At 34.7% G+C, this 20085-nt stretch overlaps 3 protein-coding genes across 6 annotated transcripts; all 3 read left to right on the forward strand.

Moving 5' to 3' along the window:
* Positions 1–3078: 3078 nt before the first annotated feature.
* Positions 3079–6550, forward strand: LOC17877445 (protein SMAX1-LIKE 4). 2 transcript variants are annotated; one of them, XM_006282993.2, is made up of 3 exons: positions 3079–4549; positions 4635–4857; positions 4948–6550. In XM_006282993.2, the coding sequence occupies exons 1-3, from the start codon at positions 3225–3227 to the stop codon at positions 6502–6504; spliced, it is 3105 nt and encodes a 1034-aa protein (XP_006283055.1). In that variant the 5' UTR covers positions 3079–3224; the 3' UTR covers positions 6505–6550. The 2 variants fall into 2 exon arrangements, with proteins under 2 accessions (XP_006283055.1, XP_023634883.1); XM_023779115.1 differs by having other exon boundaries at positions 4954–6550.
* Positions 6551–8604: 2054 nt separating this feature from the next.
* Positions 8605–11459, forward strand: LOC17879148 (origin of replication complex subunit 5). Of its 3 annotated transcripts, none has more exons than XM_023778739.1 (6): positions 8605–8771; positions 9049–9169; positions 9243–10070; positions 10160–10573; positions 10759–11080; positions 11185–11459. In XM_023778739.1, the coding sequence occupies exons 3-6, from the start codon at positions 9253–9255 to the stop codon at positions 11233–11235; spliced, it is 1605 nt and encodes a 534-aa protein (XP_023634507.1). In that variant the 5' UTR covers positions 8605–8771; positions 9049–9169; positions 9243–9252; the 3' UTR covers positions 11236–11459. The 3 variants fall into 3 exon arrangements, with proteins under 3 accessions (XP_023634507.1, XP_023634506.1, XP_023634505.1); XM_023778738.1 differs by having other exon boundaries at positions 9096–9169; XM_023778737.1 differs by lacking the exon at positions 9049–9169.
* A 405-nt stretch (positions 11460–11864) lies between these two features.
* On the forward strand, positions 11865–12553 carry LOC17877808. Its single transcript, XM_006284827.2, has one exon. The coding sequence runs from the start codon at positions 12086–12088 to the stop codon at positions 12287–12289; it is 204 nt and encodes a 67-aa protein (XP_006284889.1). The 5' UTR covers positions 11865–12085; the 3' UTR covers positions 12290–12553.
* Positions 12554–20085: the final 7532 nt, after the last annotated feature.

A 20085-nucleotide genomic window follows, 5' to 3' on the forward strand; every position in this document is an offset into this window, starting at 1 on the left:
TTTGTAATTTATTTTTGCCCTTTTGGTCCTTTCTTTTGTCCCTGACTTGTCTCACTAATATAATTTCTTGCATAGCTTTTAATCGGTTATGACATACATATACAAATTCAGTTGTTGAACCGTATACAGTAATTGATTTACCATATCTTGATCATTCGGTAGATAAAATTTAAACTACATTCAATGAACAATAACTATGTTGCACCATGCATGTCATTTTGAAATGTTGAATCCTCGAAAATATATTCTTCTTCAACCTGCAAAAAAGAAAACCTGTTAACAAGTATATCTACGGCATCGAGATACTTCACTAGTTCACTTCATCAGTCTCCTCTACTTGTAACTCATTCTTTTCCTATAGTGGATGTATTCATAGATACGTATAAGAGATCTCTTGGTAACAAAAAGATGTGTAATCTAATAAGAGCGTATTATATATGTCAAAAGCACACATCTGTTTGTATAATTAGTATTTGTGTAATATATTAATGAAAATTTGAAATACTACTACTTTAAACATGATAGATAATTTGGTACGTGAGGTACAGCCTTTGCATGGAAGACGGAGCAGACATAATGATTATGAGATACGTATACATGTTGTGTAAAAATAATTGATTACTGATCAAAACCAAAAAAAAAAGGTGGCAATAATTCGAGTACCATGAATGATCAAAAGTCTGAGGTAACTTAACTGCGTCACGCAATAAAGCTTGAAATTATACATAACATGCAATGTTTTTTTTCTCTTTCTCATCCTGACACCAATCGCGCACCAGTGATGAGGACCACCAATCTTTTCTATTAGCATTAGATAATTGGATTATTTTGTGGCTTTTGATATATTACAAACCCAAAATTTGATGCATAACTAAGCCGAAGTTGATATCGAATCTACTGAGGGAATGCATGGAGTCGAATACTACTGATTTAGGGTTCCAAATTTGGTTAGGGCATCATTTGTAATCCACATATATACTGGCACAATGATTCTGCAGTTTTATAGGCTTCCAATCACACATTAAAAAAATTTGGAAAAAACCTAGAATTTATTAAAACCCACTCAATTAAAATATATGTATATTTTTTGAATTTTCCTCTATGTAGTATATAGTAATGTTATAAAACCCACAAAAGTGTCCATTACGTATACTTCTTGGTTCCCGAGCTATAACTTTGACCGGAAACAACGCTTATCAATTATTGTGGAGACATGCCATACTCAAATGTTCTAACCAGAAAAAACCTAACAGGGTTAACTGAATTATGAAAGATTCCATTATACATCAATATGTGTTTTTAATAGTATGATCTTAGAGATAGAGAGAGAGTGTGTGTGTGCTTTGAAAATTGAAAGATAGGAGACAGATTGTTGCTTTTTTGGAAGACTTGAAGAATGAATATCTGTCTCTCTTCAAAGATCAGCCTCAAAGACAGTGACACACTTTTATATAATTTCTATGTTGTTTACATATATTGCAATTTTACTTTGACGTCTCTTTATTATCAACTTTTGCTTTTCTTTGTGGTTACACTCTTTGAGTTCTGTAGTTTTAGGAAAGATCGAGAGATTTGAGAGAGAGGCTAAACAAAAAAGATTAAATATGACTCTTTCCTTTGTATGAAACTATTCCCTACATAAAAGAAAATTTATTTATAATGTATTAATGAAGTAACTCAAAAGAGTATAATATTTAGATTTAATGTGGTTGGATGTATAGCTCATTTGGTTAAGCATTAATATTTTCTGATAAAGTTTGATTGTTCTCTTTCTCAAGTTTAGCTTTACCAAAATTAAATTTGATATATTCTACAAGAAATGGACCAGAGATTCAATTGCCGGACCGGATCGTCCTCATTCTGAGAAAGCAAGCTATTTCAATGTGGTCATGTAGTTTGCTGAACACATAATTTGAAATGCAACTTTGTAATCTCCCACTAAATCTGTTTTAATTAACGGGATCGGATTAATCCTCACAAGATCCATAAGGCAAATCGATGCATGCATATATATATATATATATATATATATATATATGTATGTATGAAGGACGATGCCGGTGCTTGTATGAACCAGAGACCATCTCGGATATGTTTTCAATAGCAATGATATATAAGCAGCTCAAATTTATCTTGAACATTTTTCGCTGCTATAGAAAAAGAAACGTATATATACATCTAAATCTAGATGAATTAAGGTTGAGGTGGGTTTCTAATCTATCTGTAGTATGAAATTTACTAGAGCTGAGTTTTAAGGAGACGTCACGGAGATGCTAACTACTAATATCGAACCTTCATATACATCCTGTTCCCATGATCACTAGCTACAAATATCATTTTTTTATTTTTGGAAGAAATATCACTACAAATATCATATAATTAATTCAAATTTATTAAGTCACCAACTTCCTCAGGAAAGCATATCGAAGTTTACATTTCCATGTAATGCTGTTTAAACAAATACAAGAAAACAATCAAGTGAATAGTTATATAGTTCTGTACTATATATGATGTTAATAATAATTTTAAAAATATCAACTGTTTCATATCATGATAAAGCCAAAATAATTTTATTTCAGTAAACGGAAACAAGAAAACTTATAGGGTGCCCTAAATTCTATCATCCAGTATATATTTTAATGTCTATGGTAATTAGTATAAAATAATAAAATGTAACCAAACATTAAATAATTCAACCAGGGCCTCAGCTATTATTAAGCCGGCCCTCAATATTTCATTATAATCATATGTATAAAGATGAAATATATATATAATATAAGTTCGACACAAATTTTTAACTTGGAACCTGTGGAGGGAAACGAAGCTTGAAGGAAGTGGGAAATTCAAAAAAGCTTCAGAAAGCTGCCTTACTATTCAAAAGACGAAAAGCAAAAGGAGAATATCATTTATTATAAAACAAAAACCATTATAAAGGAAATTTTGATTTTTAAAAAAAAAAAAATAATAAAAGAAAAAACAACATCGAAAGTATGAAACCAACCCAACAATATAAATTCATAACTTGCTCTGTCCTCATCTCTTCGATACTTCTCTCACACTAAACATATCTTTCTTTATATCACTAAGTTTGCTTCCTTCGTTGCTTTCTTCTTCCTTTTTAAGTTTCAGAAACTTCAAAGTCTTCCCTTAAAGGTTTCAGTTTCATAGCAAAGAGATATAGATTCTTGAGAGGGGTTTTGGGTTTTAAGGTGGGTGGTTTTGTAATGCGTACAGGAGCTTATACCGTGCACCAGACACTAACACCTGAGGCTGCTTCAGTTTTGAAGCAATCTCTAACCTTAGCAAGAAGGAGAGGCCATTCCCAGGTCACTCCTCTTCACGTCGCTTCAACGCTTTTAACTTCGTCTAGATCCAATCTTTTCCGAAGGGCATGTCTCAAATCTCATCCTTTCACAGCCCTCGGTCGCCAAATGGCTCACCCTTCTCTCCATTGTCGAGCTCTCGAGCTCTGTTTCAATGTTGCTCTCAACAGGCTTCCTACGAACCCCAACCCTCTGTTTCAGACCCAGCCGTCTCTCTCCAACGCTCTCGTCGCAGCTCTCAAGAGAGCACAGGCGCATCAGAGGAGAGGGTGTGTGGAGCAGCAGCAGACCCAGCAGAACCAGCCGTTCTTGGCGGTTAAAGTCGAGCTCGAGCAGCTCGTTGTGTCGATTCTTGATGATCCTAGTGTGAGTAGAGTGATGAGAGAAGCTGGACTGTCTAGTGTATCCGTGAAAAGTAACATAGAGGATGATTCCTCTGTTGCTTCCCCTGTTTTCTACGGCTCTTCTTCCTCTGTTGGTGTCTTCTCTTCTCCTTGCTCTCCTTCTTCTAGTGAAAACAATCAAGGAGGAGGGACTCTAAGCCCTAATCCTAGCAAGATGTGGCATGCGCACTTGTCCAATCATCACTCTTTTGAGCAAAACCCTTTCTTCCATTTCCCTAAAGGAAAGACCTTTACTCCAGATCAAGCTTTTCCTATAAGAGAAGACGCAAACCCGGTCATCGAAGTGCTTCTAGGAAAGAAGAACAACAAGAAGAGGAACACTGTCATAGTTGGAGACTCTGTACCTCTAACTGAAGGGGTGGTTGCAAAACTCATGGGTAGAATTGAGAGAGGAGAAGTTCCAGAAGATTTAAAACAAACCCATTTCATCAAGTTTCAGTTTTCTCAAGTTGGCTTGAATTTCATGAAGAAGGAGGATATAGAGGGACAAGTTAGAGAATTGAAGAGAAAGATTGATTCTTTCACATCTTGGGGTGGTAAAGGTGTCATTGTTTGTCTTGGAGATCTAGATTGGGCAGTGTGGAGCGGGGGTAACAGCGCATCTTCTTCGAATTACAGCGCGGCCGATCATCTAGTGGAAGAGGTAGGGAGATTAGTTTATGATTATAGCAACTCAGGAACCAAAGTTTGGCTCTTGGGGACAGCTTCTTACCAAACATACATGAGATGCCAAATGAAGCAACCTCCACTTGATGTTCAATGGGCTCTTCAAGCTGTTTCGATTCCTTCAGGAGGACTTTCATTAACTCTCCATGCTTCCAGGTTTTTCTCCTCTTCTTATAATTAATTTCAATTCATTAATCACAAACTTAAGTATTCGTGATTAATAAGTTTTTTAATGTTTCAGTGGTCACAGTTCTGAGATGGCTTCTCAAGTGATGGAGATGAAGCCATTTAGAGTTAAGGAAGAAGAAGGAGCACGAGAAGAAGATGATGAAGATAAACTCAACTTCTGCGGAGAATGTGCTTTTAACTATGAAAAAGAAGCAAAAGCTTTTATATCAGCTCAACATAAAATTTTACCGCCTTGGCTGCAGCCTCATGGAGACAACAACAACATTAACCAAAAGGTATAATTGTTTTTTTTATAGATGAATGTTCTTTGTTTTGTTATCAACGTTTCTGTGGTTACTTAATATTTTTTTGTCTTGTTGTTTAAGTTTCAGGATGAATTGAGTGGACTGAGGAAGAAATGGAACCGGTTTTGTCAAGCTCTTCACCACAAGAAACCCGGTATGACTTCTCAAGGCTATGGTTGGAAGGCGGAACAGAGCCGCTCTGTTTTACAAGGTTCTTTTGCTGACTCGGGTCTGAAGCAAAACTCACGTGCATCTAGTTCGGTTGCTAAATTCAGACGACAGAACTCATGTACTATTGAGTTCAGTTTTGGAAGTAACCAGCAAGAAGGTCTAAAGAAAAACGATGAATTAAGTTTGGATGGATTCAAGAGTAGTAACAATGATGAAGGCGTAGAAACTAAGATCACTCTTGCACTTGGTCATTCTCCATTTCCATCTGATTCAGAGAACTCGGATGAAGAAGAACTACAGAGAGCGATTGGAATGAGAAATTTATCAGAAAAGCTTCATGAGAACATTCCATGGCAAAGGGAAGTTCTCCCTTCAATCGTTGAAGCCATGGAAGAATCTGTTAAGAGGAGTAAGAGGAGAGATACATGGATCCTCGTTTCAGGGAACGACGTGACTGCAAAAAGGAGATTAGCTATCACAATGACAACTTCTCTTTTCGGGTCACTCGAAAATATGTTGAAGATCAATCTGAGAACATCCAAGGCAAGTGAAGCATGCGGGGAGCTAGAGAACGCGTTGAAGGAGGGGGAAAAGGTTCTTATTTTGATAGAGCGAGTTGATTTAGCCGATGCCAAATTCATGAAGCTCCTCATAGATAGATTTGAGGCTGGAAGGTCTGGAGATGTTGATGGTTCTCAAAGAAAGAAGAGCCAAATCATCTTCCTTTTGACAATAGAAGATGATGAATATGTAGAGAATGAACATTTTGTCATACCAATGGTGTTGAAGTGTAACAAATCGAGTTCTGGTTTGGTCAATCACAAGAGGAAACCAGAAACTGATCCTATGATTAAGAAGAAAAAGAATCCTAGAATCGAAGAAGAGGATAACGAAAGCAATGTCGCTTGCGAAATAAGCAACATGAAGAAAGAGTTCTCAAGACAGTTGAAGTTCGAATCCAACGCTCTCGACCTCAACTTAAGAGTTGATGCCGATGAAGAAGACGAAGAAGAAGCTAAACCGGGAACTCAAACCTCAAGTGGGTCGTTTGAAGAACGTTTTCTAGACTCGATCCAAAACCGGTTTGAATTCACAGTTTCGTCAAACGAAGATATAACCAAGTTCTTTGTGACGAAGATCAAAGATTCGTGCGAGGAGATCCTCGGGCAGCAAGAAGAGAGATTCGGGTTCACCGTCGAGGCGGAGTTGATAGAGAAGTTCTACAAAGGGTGTGGGTTTTTAGCAAACGGTTTGTTTGAAGAATGGGTGAAAGAGGTTTTTCAAGAGGGTTTAGTAACGGTCAAAAAAGGCGGGAAAGAGGGCATAAGTGTAATTAACCTATGTATGGGGGGTATAGATATGATTGACCAAGGGGATGAGGTATACGAGGAAGAAGAAGAAGATGAAGAAGAAGGATTCATGGCTACTTGTCTACCCAAGAGAATCCATGTTTCCTTTGTTGATTAGCTTCTGCTTTTCTTTTTCTTTTTTTTCTTTCTATTAGAACTTTTTATATAAATATATATATTTACTTGTTTTTTTTTGCTTTTTAAGAAGAGAAAAGAAGAAATTAATTATGACCTAAGAAAAGTGGAACTTGACCGCATTGTTCTTCGTGTAAAACATATGTTGCCTCGCTTCATGATAGAATGTTGCTTTTTTATATGTTGCTTTTTTTAGGAATAGTGTTATCACCTTTTTCATTCCATTATCTTTTAATATAGATTTAATCAATTTTGTTCAGTCTTATAATTTTTTTATATGTTTTTTTTTGGTACATATTTTCGTATTAAAGCTTTAATCTATTTTGATGCGCTAGATGTGAGCACTAATATTCAAATATTCTTTGATTTGCAATGTATAGTTGCATTAGCTTCAACTTAATTCTTTCTAGTATTAAAAATTGAATGGTGTTACTTAAGTGATTATTGCCATATGATCGATGCTATATATCAATTTTTAAAGTGGTTATTATATTTTACAAAATAACTCTTATTTCTAAGAATTTCCGCTTATGATTCATTATTTTGAGTGAAAGTTTACATTTAAAGTCATTTGAAAGGATGAATCCATAGTTGGAATAAGTTTTCATGAGAACCAAATATATCATTTGTCATTTTGTAGTGGAAAGGTCATTATGCCAAAGAGTGGCTCAAGACAGTGTTTTCTTTTCTGTGTTGTCTACATATTTCTAGTAATTATGACACTAAGACACCTTCTCATTGCATGCCCATGTAATATATGCCTATATAATCTTTATCAATTATTTATGTACTAGGCAAACCAATTGTCATATACATCAATGATTAGCATTTCAATTAATTAAATTTAGTTTATAGATCTTGTAGACCTTTCATGCGTTGCACTATATAACAACTTCATATATTAGTACCCCCGGCCCTTTACATCTAATCTAAAATTCTATACGGTAACTGATAAGATTGTAGTGTCCACAATAACAAAAAAAAAAAAATATAGTTTAGTGTGGTGTTGTGCCGTAAAAAATCAAAAGACTAGTTTTGTAGCACCGGCATGTTAAGCATTTGAAATCTTTGATGAGTTCAGTGATAGATCTCTCTAGCTAGGATCAGGAATGAAGAACATATTCCATTATTCCTGTCCACTATATAACCCAACCCCATTTTTTTTTTGTTATCCAATTAATCTTATTGTTAATTAAAGAAACACAAAAGTTTCATTTTAAATTCTATTTGACCAAAAGGTGTAATAATACTTAATTGACAATATATGTGTATCAGACGGCGGAAATGGCAGCTTTCTCCCGTTTAAAAACATTGTTTACTATAACAAAACAAAAAAAATTATCCCGTTAGTGGACACTTTTATATAAGATCATATATTCTATGTAACAAAGTTGGATGATATTATAATTTAGGAAAAAAAAGCTATCTATTGTCCTACAACACTAGTTATACTTCTCTATAATTAAACTCTCAAGCTATGTTTTGTCCTATCTCTAAACCGAATCCCACTTTTCATTTATTATTAACGAAACTTTTATCATACTCTTCATTATTCTTTTGCGAGAACTGATGTGATAGATCGCAAGTTAGTATATATTTCTACGAGTGTTTTTGTTCTTCAAACATGTCTATATGAGTTTAATTCAAGTGCAAGGACAAGACAACCAAATGTGTTAATAACTTGTATTAAGTTTCAGTGATAATTTATGGTTTTTAGAAAAGAATATATTCCTTAAACAGACAAATCAAAGAGAAAAAAAGCTGGTATTGTTATTGCCAAACGAATATTTTGTTCTGAGGACCATCTTTGTGTGAAATTTATGTTTTGCAAGTTTTGTAATTATGTATGATTGAAATTATCGAAATTATATTATACTATCTTGTATATTCTCTTAAATGAACATTGATTACCCGATTAAACAAAAAGTACAAAACTAATAAAATCGTCCAAAGAGAATGAATAATCCAATACATCTGGAGACTAAACGGCGTCGTGTAAGACTTTAGTTTAAACGGCGTCGGTTTAGTGTTTGACGTGGACATCGAATTCTGTTTCAGTGTTTCTCATCTCCTTGGAAGTTGATTTTGCTGCATCTCTGACCTAATTACAGCAACGGTCTCCTTCTCTCTCGATTTAGAGTCTGAGGAGAAGAAATAACTTGTGGAAGAGCTTTTGGGTTCACCAGTTTCGGGATTCCAAGGAGGAGTTTCTAGTTGAAATCGAACCAAAGTTGGTCTCTTTACTCGCTGGTTAGTGTCTCATCAAACATTGATGTCCTCACTTGTTCTTATCCTAGCTCTTCTTGTTGTTGTGTTGACGTACTGAGAGAAAGCAATCAACTTTAGAGTTTGCTATCCAGAATTGGGGATTTTTGATGTCTATGTTTCGGTTTATCTTTACAAAATTGGTTGAAGTGAGATCATTATGCATTTTTTTTTTGGCTGTGCTGTGAAGTTGATTTGATGTATCCATATAATGTAAATGGGTTTTCAGTTTCAATTCTGAAAATTGATTCTATGTATGTAGTCTTGGAGCTTAAAAACTAATTTCCAGCATCATGTTTGAATACTCAGTTGTATCACATTGAGATGGTATCAGTCAACATTTTGTGTAGCTGAACTTGCATACCACTTGAACTGTTTGGCTGGTATGTTTCACCGTGAAATCTATTTCCACTGTTTATCACCAATGTCTTGTTTCGTTCTGACTTTTGGACACAGGTTTTAAAACATGCCAATAGAGGAGAGTCCGAAAGTCACTCGCAGAAGCACCAGGTCGTCATCTTCTGTAACTGTTGAGAATCCTGAACCTAGTGAATCCCACCTACCAACCGTTGATGATCTCACGTTTGGGAAGGAATCAATCACGTTGGACGCGGTTCTATCAATCTTTCCGGGCAGACGCTCTCAGATTTTCGACCTTATTCGTCTTATGGGCCCATTGAATTGCCCTACTCTTCCAATAATGATCTATGGAGGTGCCTCTACTGGAAAAACCAGCGTTGTTCTTCAGGTGCTTAGGCATCTCAATCGCCCCTTTGTTTATTCAAGCTGTCGTACATGTTACACTCCGCGTATCCTTTTTGAGTCGATTCTAAATCAGTTGTTGCTTCATAGGAAGTGTTCTTCAAATGGGTATTCTAGTGCAAAACGATGCGACAAGCCATCTGATTTTGTCAACTTGCTTCGTGAAGCCCTTAGTAATGTGATAGAGTCTCTTGAGTCTGGTTCCAGAACCTCAAGACCAAATAAGTCGGATGGGAAACCCATGGGGAAGATGGTATACCTAATACTTGATAATGTGGATCTTATCAGAGACTGGGACAAAGGCTCTATGATTCTGCAGTTTCTTTTCAGTTTACATACTGTTTTGAAGATGCCTCAACTTGGTATAATACTTATCAGCGGACTGCCACCAGATGTGTATTACTCAAACATGGGATACACAGACCCTCTGCCTCTTTATTTTCCTGAGTATTCTGAAGAGGATCTTCGTCAAATTTTCTTGAGAAATCAAGCTAACCGGAAATTGTACTCTGCTTTCCTCGAGTAAGGCGATAGTACAACCTTGCCTCCATACGAGCTTTCTCTGTCCTTTACTCTTATTGTTTACTGATGTAGTTTTTGGTGTGAAACAGCGTTGTGTTGAAACCATTCTGTAGGGTCACCAGGAGCGTTGAGGAACTGTGTACTACCTTCTCATCATTGTTCAGAAAGTATTGTGAACCACTCGATGATTTAGGAATTTCACCCAATGAAGATATGAAGAGAAGGCTCTATAGCAATCTTAAACCGCTTATTGCTTCCTGTTTAAATGAGATATTTAGGGTCTCGAGTCACCCTCATGATGGTGACACCAGAGGCGAGAGAAGGCAGAAAGCTAGCTGCAGTTCTGAAAACCGTGAAGAACTTGAAATATTGGACTTTCATATGTCTACTTCAGCAAAGTATCTTCTTATTGCGGCATTTCTTGCTTCAAGAAACCCAGCAACGCTAGACGCATCGATGTTTGATTCCACAGGGGGCATGGATAATCGTAAAAGAAAGCGCAAGTAAGTTGTCAAAAACAGTGTCTTTATTTCTCTTTTGACATATTATCCTAATAGAAAAAGGATTTGCTTCACTGAGTTTAATAACAAGTCTAGTAAAAGCATGTGATGGTAATGGTGGTGTGTCTTCTCGTGATGCATTCAAAATTAAAAAATCTGATAGTTTCTTCACAATGGTTCCTCCTCAGGGCCTCTGAGAAGTCGATGGAAAAAAAGGAAATTGCAGAGCAGGAAGCAGTCATGAAAGGGCCTGGAAGCTTTCCACTGGAAAGACTATTGGCGATATTCCAGTGTATTGCCTCCGTGGGAGATTCTTCATTTGGCGAAGAGGAAGAAGCAGAAGACGAAGACCCAACGGGCTACGAAAAAGAAAATAGCAACCTGATGTCTGATATTCTGCTGCAAGTGTCAAGCCTTTGTGATGCAAACTTTTTGATCAAAAGCGGAAGCTGCCCATTAGAAGGTTCTATTAGATACCGCTCTATGGTCTCTGAAGATCTGGCTCTGAAGGTAAACACTCTATTTGCAATTGTTGAGTCATATAGCAGAGGGTAATACAAAAAAATTCCTGATGCACCAATTCTTTTTGTGTTTTCCTCTAATATGGTTTACAGGCTGCGAGAAGCCTCAACTTTCCCTTATCCAAGTACTTGTACAGAAGATAAATGATTTATGGAATTCATAAACTTTGGGAAGACGAACCTAATGGTATACTCTCTATTGAGCTGTTGTATTGTAGCATTTAGCAAGATTTTTAGATGTCCGGAAAACTTCATAGGATTGAGAAGCAATTTTCCAGTTAACTTTGTGGTCTGTAAATGTATGTGAATGATGTTTCGTTTCTAACCATTTTTACCATCTTGGTTTGCTAAATTCTGATGTTATGACACCAGTCTTGAATCTGGTTTAGGTAAGGCTGTTTTCATTTCTTATGAAACATGAGGATGAGATTAAACTTCTCTGTTGAGAGAGAAAGTGAGAAACACTAAAACGACTGAGTTTCAGCTCCCATCTTCTTGTCGACTTGAGAGTTTCTGTTCCTGTTTAGTTTATGTTTGGAACTATATGATTCCTTGTATCGTGAAACCTGTCACATATGTATCCGTCATCAACAGATAGTTTCCACACCGAATAAACTTGGTTTCTACACCTTTAATAAACTTGGTTCCAATGACTCTAAAAGATTTTTCTAAAAACACTTATTTTATGTATCGTTGGAGAGTACGCCACGTCATCGACCACCAAATCGTCTATAAATTCATTGTCGTTGTACTGCTAAAACCCTACACCAAGTCCTTCTGAAGAAAACACATCTTTACACTTGAAATAGTTTTCTTTTTTTCCCTTTCTTGGTAATAAAAAAAAAAAACCCAATCCTTTTCGTTTCTTCTTCTCCACACTTCTAGATTTTTCTCAGCTAACGTACCAGAAAGAAGCAAGCTAGCCTAGCAAAACATTATAAAGATTAAGACACAAAGGAGGGTCTGAGAGTTCGAGAAAACTAATTAAAAAAAAATGTGTTTGGAATTTGTGTATCATGAAGAGAAGACGGAGCTTGGTCGGCAACAAGCACCGGGGATGTGTCCATACTGCGGGGGAAAAGTTTCGGCGGTGGATATAGAGACGAAGTGGTTGTTCTGTTTCTTACCACTCTGTTTCAAAGTCAAACGCAAGTACTCTTGTTCATCCTGCGACCGTCATCTCGTCTTGTATTATTGAACGAAACACGAATATATAGAGCTAGAGAGATGCGAAAAATGAAGAAAGAAACCACACGATCGAAGAGGAGAGGAGAGGGGTCATTTGAAATTGTATTATCTATTTCTTTATTTGTTTATGGTCCTCTCAATGTTGAGATTTTTGCTTAAGATAACGCCCCATCGACCATCGCGTGGTGGTGACATTGATTCATTTCATCGAGTTCTTTACTTTGTTTTGGTCGTTGTAAATAATCTGCTCTTAATAAAGATGATTATTCTAATATTGTGAGCATGTTTACTATTCTTTTTGTATATTTTTAATGATTACTAACTCCTAGCCAATTCTCTCTTTCTATGTGATGGAGATTAAAATTACCGAAGTAACGTGGGAGTATGGAACCTGTAGATAATCAAGCGTCACATGATTTTGTATAATGGGTTAAGCACAATTATATATAGATATTTTTAAATGATGGGTTCATGAGCACCATATATGGTTACTAAGAAGAAAGCTTAATACGATTTCAGTTATATAAAAGGGGGAGACGAATGGAATAAACGCATGGAATTCGAGTATTCGATGATTAAAGTTTAAGTATACCGTGATTTTACGAAGTTATATATACTTTTTATTTTTTTACCGCAAGATGATTCAACATGAAATATATTAGATAATTATTCAAGAGTTACTAATTTGAGTGATTGATAAGGGCGTTTCTGTATATGAATGAGACCAAAGTTGTGCTGTATTATCTTAGCTGGACTGACATGAAACGGACAAAAGAAAAATTGTAGTGGTCCTAATAGTTACATGCAATATATGTATCGCTCACGTTCACTTGTTTAGAGAATATATTTTGTGTGTCAACAAAAGGTATAGTAATGAATCTTCTTTCTAATAATAATTAGTCGGTTTCGTTGCATATACGAGTATCTTTTACTTTGATTCCATTTAGTTTAGTTTCTTCATAGCCATATAAAAGATATCAGGAGTCCTCGTTTTGAGATTACTCTATTCTCTCTAGCGTTCGATTCAATATGTAATGCAGATTTTATACTAAGAATAGTCAATTCTAACATTTGTAGCAGTAGAGTTAATTTCTATTAAAGTCGAGTTCAACATACCTCCAATATCATTTTGTTTGTATTTGATAGTTAACTTGTTGATTGTATCACAAAACGAGATCGATCTGAATCTTGAAAAACGTAACTTTATTTTGTATTTCTCGTTTCTATGCTAGAACTAGGCTGGGTCATTCTACGCCGCACAGCATCTCTTTGTGAACAATTGTACAAAGATGCTGATTTCGATAGCATACTCTATTACTCTTTTTGTCGTCAACTAGCACTTTTAATCCAAAACGTTTACTCTTTTTTTTGGTTGTTGTCATTTTCTTGTAAAAGTCTAAAGCTCTTGTGTATATAATTTACAGTATTGTTAAACATGTAGTAAAAACCAACTTATATATATGGTGGTGGCGATTCACTGTCTACGTTTGAACTGATATGAACAAGTTCATAGAAATTTACTTCGAGTTAGATATGAAAATTTCTGGTTATTATTTAACTGAGAACAAAACGAGTATGTAAAAAGTATATCGTGAGTATTATTGGAAACCAGAGATACAAACAAGATAGACAAAATTACGTATATATATATATGGTTAGAACAAAAATCTTAAAGACTGTCATGAATAATAACAGGACAGCAAGTAAGGATAGTTTCGATATTTTGGGACAACCGAGAGCAGCTATTGATAATGCAAATACTTTGGATAGGCAATGCACTCTATACAAATATTAACAATATATATAGCCATTCAAATATATATAATATATATATATATATATATATATTATATATATAGTAGAATTATTAAATTTGTAAAAATGAACCCATCCAATTCTCAATTCTGTCTCGAATATTATAACCCAAATTTTTTGTTCTAGTTGCTCTAGTTGATACCATGTTCAACTCTTGATAAATTAGTGGATTACTACAAATCTACAATAGTCAATACCTAACTCTGTATAAATGTATAGTTTATTACACACTCTCGGATACTTAGATACATTATACATATCCAGAACGACCGATACATTTCAACGTCTTAAATTAAATGCTCGTATAGAAACTTTCCGTATTTGATGATTTAGGTAAAGATATCTTATAATAACAAAAATAAAAATATTGGAGTAAGTCGTACAAACAAACTGATCAAATTCTAAAGAAATTAGAAAAATAATAATAACTGGAATCGCAAGTACATGATAAAACTATAAAAGGGACAAAGGCAAATTGAACAGGTGGACAGGTGTTGGACTGTCACTTATCATCCTTTCTTTTCTGGTTAGATAAGCCCAAAAGCTCATCCTCAATCTTTCCCCATCTGTTCCTTTAGATTCGAGACATACAATTTCCACATCTTATCATATTTCATATCGAATTTATAAACAATATCATATGTCATCACAATAATATAATTTTCTCGCACACAAAGGTTTCTCATTATTCAATGCCATGTCATGCATATATAGGTAGATACAATTCGGTAGTTACATATGCATATTCGGTTTCTTGGTCTAACCATATACAATTACTCATCGAAAAGGCAAAGATCTCGAATTGAATGCATATGCTTAATGAGCTATTTTATTATGTACGCACTTTGATTTTACGAGACCTAAACCGAAGAGAGTAAGGGTTAAATTAAAGTTAAATGATAAATGTTTTGTTTTATATTAAAAAAAGAAAGATGTTTTGTGGATATATAGGGTTGTACGCATGCTATGAAATGAAACGATTCGTTGGAGGCCTTCCACAGCTTCCTTTAAGACAGAATGGAAGACAACATCTCTTTATAACACAAGTTCTGAGCATATCTAACTGAATTAGCCTATGTTTCTATTATGATTTACGACATGGTACGGTACGGAGATAATTCGATTTCCACTTTAAATATTGCGTTTCAGCCTAATCACTTATCCGATGAGATAGAATATTACATGAAAGTTATACGAAAGAAAGAAAAAATATATATATTCATAGGATGGATTGATGGAACATTATAAACCGAGATACGTTAGGCTAATAAACAATCTTGACGTCCAGGTTTGGTTTAATTTTGTGCAAGGAAATACTTGATTAGATGTATGAAATTTTATTTGACCCATATCATCAAAAATTTGATTGATTGTGTGTTGGGACCTTGGAGTAGATAAGGTTTGAGTATCAAACCTCAAATTATTGTCATTGGACGCTCATGCATGCCTTTTCTGTGCCCGAAAAGCCGAACTTACACAGTGTCCCTCTCTTTTTTCTCTCAATGTGGCCGTAAATTTAGGTACAGTGTCCATATATGTAGAGCTGTCAATTGGGCGGGCTGTCCATGGGTTTGTCCGGCCCAAACTATTGTGGACGGTCCATGGACATACCCATACAAAAAATGGTCTAACTGGACAAAAAGACCATTTGTCCATGGACATGTTGGACAAAACCATATGGACAATGGGCAGCCCAATCTTCAAAAAATTCTAGGGTTTTTAGTTTTAGAGAAAATTAAATTTTCCATTTCTTATCTAGATGATTTTGATTTTAAAAATGACTAAAAGATCCATGCTTTCATCTAATAGGCACTTTCATTATTAATGTTAGTCACAATAATTTCATTCTTGAATTTCCATTTTCATGAAAACGTAAAATTACGTTTTTGGCGGGAAAACGTGAATTTTTCGTTTTTGGCGGGAAAACGTGATTTTTTGTTTTTGGCGGGAAAACGTGATTTTTCCGTTTTTTGGTGGGAAACATGATTTTTCGTTTTTGGTGCGAAAACGTGATTTTTTTGTTTTTTGGTGGGAAACATGTTTTTTTTTGTTTTTGGCGGGAAAACGTGATTTTTCCGTTTTTGACAGAAAAACGTTATTTTTTTTTGTTTTTGACGGGAAAACGTGATTTTTTTTTGTTTTTGACGGAAAAACGTGATTTTTTATTTTTTTTGGCGGAAAGCGTGATTTTGCGCTTTTAACAGAAATATTTACTCCCTAATTTAAATTTTATGAAGAGAAATAACAAAAGTAAAAATAGGATGTCCATGGGCATGTCCATCTAGACATGGTCTTTATTGGACATGGACATATTTTAGACCCATGTCCATTATGGACCGTCCAATTATAGCCCATAAATAAAATTGTCCGTATGGACACGTCCAATGGACAGTGGACGGACCAATTGACAGCTCTACCTATATGTATTTCAAATTATGAAAGTGTTTTAATTACTTTTATTTCAGGTACAGTTAGCACTCACAAATCACAACTACCTTAATCACCAATCACCAGTCACCATCACTTCAGGTCTTTCTAAAAATTATGGAATGACATATATAAAATACTACACAAATGACATTGACATGATACATAAGAATGGTGAAGGAATAATAGAATCACTAGCCTGGCCCTCACTTAGGGGTAGGGATCATTCAACAACGATAAACGTAACGGTATTTCTGGGCCTATGGGCTATGGCCCAGTTTGATCACCCACAGAACTCTGGATTTTTCAAATGTTGCTTGCTCATAGACGAGGATTGTGAGTTTGCCTTAGTACAATACGACTATACGAGCCCAGTTTGATCACGTACATATTCTATAATGTTTAATTTGAAATTGGTTACGATGTTGTCAATTGATCTGGCTTAGTTTCCTTGTCGATTAGGTACCATATCGCATTCGATCAGGTATTGTCACTTGTTAGTACGTACAGAAATACAAATTCCATACGTGAAGAGAGAAGTGAATATGGTTAAAAAAAAGCCTCCATGCATGTTTAATCGGTCCAAGTCCAATCTTAATTGTTCATGTCGTTGGGTTTTAGTTTGTTCGGCTCTGAAATAAAACGAACTTCGCATATAGCCATATAGGGTACAATCTTGAAAAGCCCACGAGTAGTTTAGGTTTTGTGAACTGTTGACATTTATTTTGTACTCGCTCTGCTTTGTCGAAAATGACATACAAGTTAGGCTTTGCTGAAAACGACCTTGCATGTTTTGGGCCGAGGACTATTTTTTTTTTTTGGCAATTACTAATGGTTTTTCAACTGTCGCATAATAATATCATTGACCCCATATATATGAGAGATGTCTCTATATATATATATATATATATATATCTTCCGCAGTAAATAACATCATAATTTGGTGTACCAACTTAGGGAAAATGATTATATAGCCTCACTTAGGGATCACTCAAACCCTAAGTATCTACCCGATTAGTCTTAAAAATATTAGTAACTTCGACGACGAAAAAAGAAGAAGATATAGTCGTTATATGAGTCTTATATAAAAGATATGATAATGAGTAGAGTCACATTCACGAGCAAGTGTAATGTTCTTTCCTAGAAATTTCCTCCACATGCCTACACGGTACGAAATGCCAGTTGATTCCAATTGCTATCATTATTGAGATGAATATTTACGAAGCAGACATTATTTCATTATTTTCCTCTATTTTATAATTTAATTCCAGAAAAAAATTTGACCATATTACATCGTCTTAGAAACAAGTTTTAAAAACCGAGAATTTTGATATTGATATTTGTAAAGCGCAAGAAAAATATAAAAAGAATTAAGTTGTAGATTCTATAAGACACAAATTATTAGAGACGGATCGAGATTTGAGTAGTAGTATGAAATGAACATGGGAGCGATGGATATATGAAGTTGATGAGTTGTCCACCGTTGGTTACGTGTATGCATTCAATGCCTCGGTGCCAACATTTCCATGATAGAAAAAATGAAAAATTATCATATGATTATTTGATTAGTATATTATTATAACATATGTCATGTTTCCATTGATTATGCAAGATTTTAAGCTCATATACGACTATTATGTTTCTTTGATTAATGCTTTTGTTGATACTACTAAAGTCAATTAGTCATACTCTTAATATCCAAATCAATCATTCTTTTGTATTCTACTCCAACTAAGCACTACAAAACTGGTCCTACAAAATTTGATGGATATTGAATGACGAACCATTCAAAGTAATGTCTTTTTTTTGCAACTTCGAAAAACAAATGTTTCGCCCGCAAATCTACATATCTTGTAGTTATGTTTCTCGATAAGTTTTGGAACAGAAAAATCATAGATAGTAAAAAGAAAGATGAGAGGACGTTTAGAATCACCGCCCTAGCCGTTTTGTTGAAAATGTAAGCATGCATGGCGTCTGAGTCTGATCGCACACCGACGGAGCTTGGTTTGACTCGGTCCGCCTTGGCCCTTTTCTTAAAGAGCTTTAATAGTAATTATTAAATTAGTTTGCAGATTCTTTTGACCTTTTAACACTAATCACATTTATTTATATGATCGGAATATGTTCTCTCGTGGAGATTAGATATATTCCTTGTTGAATTTAGGAAACTAGAAGTATCGTAATATGAACTAGTCATCGTCTAATGTATTATTTAATTTTAAAACACTCACACGGAAAAGGTATGTTCTCTACGTTGCTATGCAGTATATAATACACTACACGAGGGTGAAATATAGATATCCAAGCAACAGTTTTCAATGTTCATGACGACTACATAAAAAAATAAAAAATAAAATCACAGACACTAATATATATGATAATTAGGTTACGCTTTGTCGTTCAACGACTAGAAAACCTAATAAATTATATATACTTTCTTATTTCTTACTCATAGTTTGGTTTAGGCATCAAATTTCATTATGAGGTAAAAAAATCTCGCCTTAAATTTCAATAATTAATTTGGATTTTCAAAAATAGATCTAATCCATGAAAACAGTTCGAAGTTAAAATTTTGATCAAGAGAAAAAATTAGTTACGTTCAAAACTTCAATAAACATGTTGGAGCTTACATAGATAGGTTAAACCTTAAAGATTACAATGTCATGTATATCATGGATAACTTTAGTTGAAGAAGATAACTTAATTATTACTTTAACCGAATTTAAAAACATAATCTTACTATGCATTAATATACATTATCTTATATTTAATATATCCCGTGAGTCTGTAATGATGTATGCAGAATTTAAAACATTAGTACGTCGCAAGAGTAATGACGACGGTCTTTACTTGTTCAAGCTGGTGGTAGTTCCAACATCGTGTTTTCAACATGAAAATGTGGTTTAATTCCAACCAAGTAAACGAAACTGCAAAGAAACAAATGCTTTAACCTAAAGAAACTATGATTAATTTTTCTATTTGCATCAACTAATAACTTAGCTAATAGGTGAATATCGAATACCTAGCTAGTATACTTGAATTTTACCATATAACTTTAACCTATATAATTTATATATATTCGTACCACTATGCATGCCATCACACGGTAAATTATTTTCTGAAATTTTATTTTGTTTCTAGAAATTTATATGAAAGTCAATATTTTTTGCCGTCAAAAAGTAGTGCATACCATTTTTCCCCTGTAGCGTGCAGTATAGGTGTGGTCTAAAGACTCTTGAGGGTCTATTAAATTTAACATTTCACTATGTCATGCTCAAAGTCCACTGACATTTACAGCAAGTGTGACGAATATAAAGTAAAAACCAATGAGAGAGATATATAGAAGAACACAATTTATGGTAACTTGGAATGAAAGTTTATGGGGTTGTTGAATTTGGTGTAAAACTCCCAAATACTAATAGATTATTATATTTCATTTTGACAACTGAGAATAGTTTTCGTGTATAAATTACATATGACTCTCACAATATTTGTAGCAATCGGAAGAGAATATTTGTTTCTTCAATGCAAAAATGCTATTCTCATGCTGTTTCTATCCACAAA

Source organism: Capsella rubella, unplaced genomic scaffold (genome assembly GCF_000375325.1).
Source record: "Capsella rubella cultivar Monte Gargano unplaced genomic scaffold, Caprub1_0 scaffold_7, whole genome shotgun sequence".
NCBI lineage: Eukaryota > Viridiplantae > Streptophyta > Magnoliopsida > Brassicales > Brassicaceae > Capsella > Capsella rubella.

Excerpts from the sequence above, each read along its gene's own strand:
- LOC17879148 (XM_023778739.1), top strand. The coding sequence starts at position 9,253 with ATGCCAATAGAGGAGAGTCCGAAAGTCACTCGCAGAAGCACCAGGTCG. Across the intron at positions 10,071-10,159 it reads TTGTACTCTGCTTTCCTCGA|CGTTGTGTTGAAACCATTCT; the intron begins GTAAGGCGATAG and ends GGTGTGAAACAG. Across the intron at positions 11,081-11,184 it reads CTGAAGATCTGGCTCTGAAG|GCTGCGAGAAGCCTCAACTT; the intron begins GTAAACACTCTA and ends TATGGTTTACAG.
- LOC17877808 (XM_006284827.2), top strand. The coding sequence starts at position 12,086 with ATGTGTTTGGAATTTGTGTATCATGAAGAGAAGACGGAGCTTGGTCGG.
- LOC17877445 (XM_006282993.2), top strand. The coding sequence starts at position 3,225 with ATGCGTACAGGAGCTTATACCGTGCACCAGACACTAACACCTGAGGCT. Across the intron at positions 4,550-4,634 it reads TTAACTCTCCATGCTTCCAG|TGGTCACAGTTCTGAGATGG; the intron begins GTTTTTCTCCTC and ends TTAATGTTTCAG. Across the intron at positions 4,858-4,947 it reads ACAACAACATTAACCAAAAG|TTTCAGGATGAATTGAGTGG; the intron begins GTATAATTGTTT and ends TTGTTGTTTAAG.